This window comes from Pinus tabuliformis, chromosome 3_2 (genome assembly GCF_031772625.1).
Source record: "Pinus tabuliformis cultivar Carrire ecotype Pingquan chromosome 3_2, CPIR1, whole genome shotgun sequence".
NCBI lineage: Eukaryota > Viridiplantae > Streptophyta > Pinopsida > Pinales > Pinaceae > Pinus > Pinus tabuliformis.
The window spans coordinates 178,355,034-178,362,860 of NC_142302.1; the positions used below are offsets into that span (position 1 = coordinate 178,355,034).

Here is a 7,827-nt window from a genome sequence, read left to right on the forward strand (position 1 = left end):
TAGGGAATGAAAAATGGAAGTGCTAAAATTAACATTGTATTTTTAGCAGTTTAGGATGGATTCCTATTTCAGTCAGTTCCTAGACTAAAAATAGGAAGTAAAATTCGAATTTAAACTTAACAACTGTTTGAAAATAAATTAATTAATTCATCTTGAGTTAATTAGTTAAGGAAAATCAAACTTGAAGTCTATGTGAGGACATGCAACAGTTTCTCCTTTGATTGAGGAATTTAACCTTCAGTTAAAGAGACAAGGTTGAGTTGTAATATTGAGTTGTAATTAGTTGACTTAGTTTAACTTCGTCAAGTCCAGTTAGATTAATTTAACAGTTTGTTAAATTAATGAGAATTCAGTTAGTTAATGCTTGCATGCATGTAACTACTGTAATTCAGATAACTGAAGATTCACTCACGGATAACTAATGCATGTCAGTTTAGTCAGAGACCTAGTTGAGATCAGATGGAGGGACAATGTACTATCAGTTGCTAGGATATTCCTTGATGAATATTCCTTGCATGCAGAAGGAATATCATTCCTTATGGATTGCTCAGTTGGACCTGAGGTTATAGTGAATGTGATGAGGCCAATTCACACATGTGATATCATTGGACCCCAATCAAAACTACGCAAGGAAATAGGAGGCTTGGAGGGCTTGAGGAAGATATATTCTATGTCTATTCAGTCTGTGAGCTATATTGTTTGAGTGCATAGAGATCAGGATAGCTTGAGAGCTAATTCTTTTCGTAACTTGAACAAGATTTCCACTTGTATGATAATACAGAGTTGGGGTTTTAGGCTGGTGCTTTCCCTAGTGATATATCTTCTATGTTATGGTTGATTGCATCTCATTCTCAGTTATATCTGTTCATGCTTGATGATGCTCATATCTATTTAAGCTTCCACAAAGTTTATGGTAGAAGTAGATCAAGTATTATGCTTTAGGACATTGCATATATCAGGTTGATCTACAGGTGAAAATTCTACATGGTATCAGAGCAAAGGTGATCAAGGAAGAACAGTATACAAGCAGGAGAAGTACAAACTTTGGTTTCTAAATATTGAATTGAGTTCTTATCACATCTATTTCACCAATGGCGTTCAGTGGCTTAAGACTCGAATATGCCCTTGATGGCAGTTTGAATTATATAGCTTGGAAGGATCACATGGAGGTAGTATTGGAAGATAACGGTCTCAAGGACTTCATTTATCAAGAAGTCCAAAAGCCGATCAATGCTACTCAACTGGCGGAATGGAAAAGTGTGTGGCTAGAGCAAGGAGAATCCTCCTAGTGTGAGTTCAAGATCACATAGTCTCGAGCCTCCATGGGAAGGAGACTCCATTTTCGATGTGGAAAACATTGAAAGATCTTTATCAGAATAGCAGTGATCAGAGGAAGCTAGCACTGAAGGAAAAACTTCAAAAGATCAAGTGCAAAAAGGGCGACACAATATCTACATTCCTGAACAAACTCACCACCTGCAGGGATGAGCTTGCAAGTGTAGGGGTCGTGACTGCTGATGACAACATGGTGAGTCTAGCACTCCTCGGTCTTCCTAAGAGCTGGCATAGCTACCATGACTCGGTTAATGGAAGAGAGAAATTGATAGATTTGGAACAACTTTGGTCGGACCTAATGTAGGAGGAGATAAGGAAGAGCACTAGGGATGGATCTTCATCAAAACAAGATGATGAAGAAAATCTAGCTTTAGCGAGTAAAGCTAAGAAAGGGAAAGGGAATACATCCCAATCCAAATCTTCTCATGGTGGGAAGAAGGTTGACAAGTCGAAGGTACGATGCTTTCACTGTCATGAAGTGGGCCATTATGCTATGTATTGCCCATAAAAGAAATCCAAGAAGGGCTCCTCAAAGGGATCTGATGGTGATGCACTAGCTTCACAATTTGAGCTGGATTTCTCGCTTATCACATGCATGGTTTCATCCATGGTGGGATGTGTTTGGTACCTGGATAATGGATCTTCTTTCCACATGTCGGGTGACAAGAATATTTTCATTACATTGGAGGAGAAGGATCTCCAGATGCGGATCGAGATGGGCGATGATGGAAAATATTGTGTCTCCGATGAAGGTACAATTGTGTTTTAGAGGGAGCATGGTGCTCCTCTCACCCTATCTGTTGTTGAGTATGTACCAGGTTTGAAAAAGAATCTTGTGTCTGTTGCTATGCTAGAAGATAAAGGCTATGATGTAGTCTTTAGTAAAGGAAAAGTGTTCCTGAGGCATATCGGCATTGGACAGACCAAGCGAATAGGGATTCGAGTAAAGAATCTCCACAAGTTGAAGGTAGATGACTGTGTTGCACTGAGTTCCAAAGCAGAGGTGGTGCAAAGCCAAGATTTTGGCAAGCTATGGCATATGAGACTGGGCCACTTGCATCATGGGGCCTTAAATATCATGCAGCAAATTTCTATCGGCGTACCCAAGGGAAAACTGGAGCAAATAGACACATGTAAAGGATGCACCCTGGGTAAGTATGTGAAAGCTTCCTTTCAGGATCGGGATAGTAGAGCTGGAGCAATCCTGGAGTGAGTTCACTTAGATGTATGTGGACCATTCTAGACAACCTCCACCGTTGAACAAAGGTACTATGTCATTTTCATTAATGGTTTTTCTCATAGATGTTGGATCTACTTTATGCGGAAGAATGATCAGACCTTCTTGAGGTTTTGTGAGTTTAAAGCCTTGGTAGAGAAAGAATTCGGGAATAAAGTAAAAGCCTTGAATAGCGACAATGGTGGAGAGTATATTTCCCACCAGTTTAAAGACTTTTGTAGCAGAAGGAATTAAACGGGAACTGACGGCACCCCATAACCCAAAATAGAATGGGGTGGCCAAAAGGAAGAACAGATCTATTGTGGGAGTAGCTCGAGTGATGTTGCATGACCAAGGCCTACCACTTCATCTGTGGGCGGAGGCATGCAATACAACAGTGTACCTTCAGAACATAAGTCCTCATCGTGTTTTGGGGATGAAGACACCTATGGAGGCTTTTTCGGGGAAGCGACCATATGTGAGTCCCCTCTGCATCTTTGGATCACCAGTTTCCTGTCATGTGACCAAAGATGCTTGGAAGAAGCTAGACCCAACAGTTGAGTTGGGGATACTTGTGGGGTACACAGATACACCCCACAATTATCGTGTGTTTCTGCCTACCAGTCAGAGGACCGTAGTGCGTAGGGATCTGAAGTTCGACTAGCAGAGAGCCATGCGAGTGTCACTTGAGAGGGATTTCAAGTTGCATAGCGATGAGGAACTTTTATTTCCAAAGGAGGAAGAGCCTCCCGATGATGTGGATCAGCCACATGCAGAGGATCTAGTAGTGGATACCACCACTCCTGGAGAGTCTTCCAGAGACGGGTAGAAACGCTCGCGGGAAGCTAACAGATTGATGCAGGATGCGAGAGAGAATGTGGGGTAGCCATACTCTCATCACAGACGAAGGAGATATCCCGAGAGATACACTAGGTATATGGCCCTGGTTGGGGAGTGTGTAGTGACCGAACCTTCTTCTTTTCAGTAGGTAGTGCAACAACTAGTCTAGGTTGATGCAATGGTAGAAGAGTATGATTCTATCATGCAGAACAGTGTGTGGGATGTTGTCCCTAGACCTGCGAATAAGTCAGTGGTTAGTTCCCGATGGCTTTACAAGGTAAAGCAGGCAGCTGATGGCAGTGTTGAGAAACACAAGGCAAGGTTTGTTGCCCGAGGTTTCTCATAGGTTGAGGGGATCGACTACGATGAGACCTTTTCTCCCGTAGCAAGGTACTCATCTATCAGATCGATGCTAGCTCTATCAGCTCAGATGGGTTGGAAGATCCATCAGATGGATGTGAAGATAGTGTTCCTCAATGGGAAGATTGAGGAAGAGGTATACATTGACCAGCCCGAAGGATTTGAGACCTTTGATCACGAGTCGCATGTTTTCCGACTCAAGCGAACACTGTATGGGCTGAAGCAAGCACCCCGTGCTTGGTATACCAGGATCAAAAACTATTTCACTGGGTTGGGCTTCACCAAGAGTGAAGCAGATGTGAACCTATACCACATCATGGTAGATGGTAAGCCCTTGGTTATTGTACTTTATGTCGATGATCTAATTTTGACAGGTGATGAGTAGCTAATATAGTCTTGCAAGGAGGACCTTGCAAGAGAGTTTGAGATGAAGGACATGGGCCTCATGCACTACTTTCTAGGCATGGAAGTGTGGCAGGAAGATGGGGAAGTATTTGTGTCTCAAGGCAAGTATGCCAATGGGATACTCAGACACTTTCACATGGAGAAGTGCAAGCCCATGCAGATTCCTCTAGCTGGGAACTAGAGGAAGGAGGATGCTACTTCAGGTGAGGTAGTAGCTGCTACTGTTTATCGGCAGCTGGTGGGTTCACTCATGTATTTGGTGAACACACGATCCGACTTATGCCTTGCGGTGAACCAACTGAGTTAAGCTATGGTTCATCCTACCAAGTTGTTTATGTTTTGGAAGGTAGCGAAGCATGTGCTGAGATATTTCAAAGGCACTATATAGTATGTATTATGGTACAAACGGGCAGAGGGAGTGAAGCTACAAGGCTTCACGAATGCAGATTGGGTTGAACAATGTAAACTTTGAAACGGGAACTATAAACTCAAAACGGGAACTCTGGCCAAAAAACCCCGAAAAAACATCAAAAACAATGCTAAAAACGAAAAGTGTTGATGCTGGAATAACACTTTTTTTTTCCAAGCTAAAATTTCAACATGTTTTAAAAATGACGGTGAAAACCAATTTTTGGTGCAAAAATTGTCCAAAAAACGCCCTGAAAACGAAGTGTTGATGATCGAATAACATTTTTTTTTTCTCAATGGCAAATTTTGTGCAAAAAACACCCTTAAAACGAAAAGTGTTGATGCTGGAATAACAATTTTATTTTTCAAGGGTGAAATTTCAACATTTCAAAATAATAGCATAAAATATTTTATCATGACCCCGAAAAACATTAAAATTTCAAAAAATAAAAATAAAAATAAAAATTAAAACAATGAAAAAACACAAAACAAAAAAATAAAAATATAAAAATAACAAAACATAAATAAAAATATATACTAAAAACAAAACATAAAATAAAAAACACAAAACAAAAAAAATCAAACATAAAAAATAAAATCAATCATAAAAATGTAAAATATAAAAATAAGAATTAAAAAACTAGAAAAAAATTACAAATTATAAACAAATAAATAGTAAAAAAAACATATCTAAAAAAAATTGGGGAAAAAACAAATATGTAAACCATAAAAAAATTTAGGAAAAAAAGAAAAACCACATTTAAAAAACTATAAAATTAAATAGGTAACAATAGAAAAACTAAAAAAAAACATTAACAAAAAACTAAAAAAAATTCAAATTAAAAACAAACTAGATTTAAAAAAAAGAAGGAAAATTAACCAAAAATAAAAAATAAAAATTAGTGAAATTAAGATTAAAATGATGATTACTTAAAAAATAAATGTAAAAATACATATATATGAGACAAAATATAAATAAAAAATATTAAAAAAAAAATTGTTTAATCATAAAAGAATTTGGAAAAAATAAATAAATAAATAAATAATTTATATATATAAATTTAAGTAAGTAAAAATATAAAGATTAAAAAAAATCATTAACAAAAACTAGCCAAAAAAAAAAAAACAAACTAGATTAAACAAAAATAGAAAATTAACAAAAAAAAAAATTAAAAACTAGTAAAATTAATATTAAAAACATGTAGAAAAAAATAAAAAGACAAAAATAAGGTCAAATTATTAAAAAAAAAAACTAAAAAAATATCGAAATTTTAAAAATATTGGTATTTTTCAATAAAAAAAATAAAAAAATTAAAGAACATTTTCAACTTACAAAAAAAAAAGTCTTTTTGATTTAAGAATAAATAAATAAATAATTTTTTTTATTAAATTTTCATTATTTATTTAAAAACAAACAAAAAAAATTAAAGATAATTTTTTTTTTTTTAATTTTTTTTTTTTTTTTTTTTTTTTTTCAATTTGAAAGAAAAATTCTTTAAATCGTAGGAATAAAAATTATTAAATTTTAATTTATTAAAAAAATTTAATAAAAACCAAATTAATAAAAAAAATTTATTAAAATATTTTAATCAAAATTAAATTTTAGTTTTTTTTATAACTTTGTTTCAAAACAATATTTTATTTATTTCAAAATATAAATCATAACAAAAAATTTAATTTTTTTAAAACAAATTTTAATTTTTTTATTTACCATTTAAAAAATTAATAATTTTTTTTTTTTAAATTAATATATTAAAAACATATTAAAATTTTTAAAACCCACCCCTGCCCCCTCCCCGGCCCTCCCCTCCCTCCCCTGTCCACCCCGGCCCCCCTCCGCCCATCCCGCCCCCTCCGCCCTCCCCCCGCCCCCTCCCGGGCCTCCTCCACCCGCGCAGGGCCACCCTCGGGCCGCCCCACCCCGCCCGATGGGCGGCGGCGGCCCAGGGGTGGCGCTGTGCGCGGCAGCGCCACCCCGGGCCGCCCCGCCCCGCCCGACGGGCGGCGGGTCGATTCCCGAAATCAACTCGCCGCCCGTCGGGCGGGGCGGGGCAGCCCGGGCTGGCGCTGCGCGGGTGGAGGAGGCCAATCCCCGCTACGAATGACATGTTTAAAGCCAAACTTATTACATATTGACTCGAAATTATTATGTTTCTTCGTCCAAACATAATCCAAAATGCAAAGCAGAAATCCAAAATGCAGAGCAGAAATCCATACTTTTCCTGCAGTAAATTCCGACATTTCTCCTTACATATCATATGAAATTGCAATAAAGCAGAAGTTCTCAATCTTTGAACGTCAAAATGATTCAACGAATCTTATGGTGAAGGTGTAATCAATCTTAATACCCATATCCACTGGATGTCTGTATCACAGTGGAGCTCCCAGTCGTACTGCGTATTACAGTCCGCGTTGTACTATAATTATAATTTGCACCATAATGAAAACCCCAACTCGGCCTTTGATCAGTGCTCACAGTAGAAACCGTCTCACACCTGCAGCAGCAAAGGCAGGGGACGCAGCCAAGGAGCATGGTTGTGAACAGCATGGCCAATATAATTACTGCAACTGGAGTCTTGCGGATCCCTGGAGTTTGGCTCGAAAATTTCCATGAAATGATATTCATATTTACCCCTGTTGTCGAAGCCGAGAAGCCAATAACAACATCTAGCAGAAGGATTTGTGAGAAATTTACATCCTCTGTTCGCAAAATTGGCTCTACGGGTTTTGAACTTACATTCGCCAGAAACACACTGAGCGCCATTCCTGTGGCGTTATACTCGATCCACGCATCCCAAGTTATATTGCCATTGTTAAGCCTCTGGTTTCCGGGTAACGAATTGCTTGCCACCGCAGAAATATTATCAACATGAAGCCCCACATGATTGCTGTCAAATTCAATGGCCACAGCCTGTGAAGGGGCTGTACCATTGGTGGAAGTACTGAAAATCCCAAGCCACATGGCGGAGGATTCATTCGCCGGTGGTGGCTCGGTACCGAATGGCGCCATGAAGAAAGCCAGCCCGTTCTTCTCACCCACTGCTCCGTCTACATTGAACTGAAAGTGACATTGAAAGCTGCCAAGGAAAGGAGGAAGCTTTTTTCGCCACTGGTACAGAGATTTAAAGCCTCTGACACGCGGAAATTGCTTATTCCACAGGCGAATTGGGAATTTGTACACGGCCCAGCCAAGACTCCCATTAAAATTGTCGAGAGCTCCACTTTTTGTCAAATAGATCCTGTTATTGTGCGCATTTGCATCT

At 38.4% G+C, this 7,827-nt stretch overlaps 1 protein-coding gene across 1 annotated transcript; it reads right to left on the reverse strand.

Annotated features, from left to right (window-relative positions):
- Positions 1-6,905: 6,905 nt before the first annotated feature.
- LOC149180372 (putative L-type lectin-domain containing receptor kinase VII.2) lies at positions 6,906-7,574 on the reverse strand. Its single transcript, XM_089413861.1, has one exon. The coding sequence runs from the start codon at positions 7,572-7,574 to the stop codon at positions 6,906-6,908; it is 669 nt and encodes a 222-aa protein (XP_089269987.1).
- Positions 7,575-7,827: the final 253 nt, after the last annotated feature.

Bases quoted from the DNA above. Each gene is read 5' to 3' on its own strand.
- LOC149180372 (XM_089413861.1), bottom strand. From the start codon at position 7,574: ATGGCGCCATTCGGTACCGAGCCACCACCGGCGAATGAATCCTCCGCC.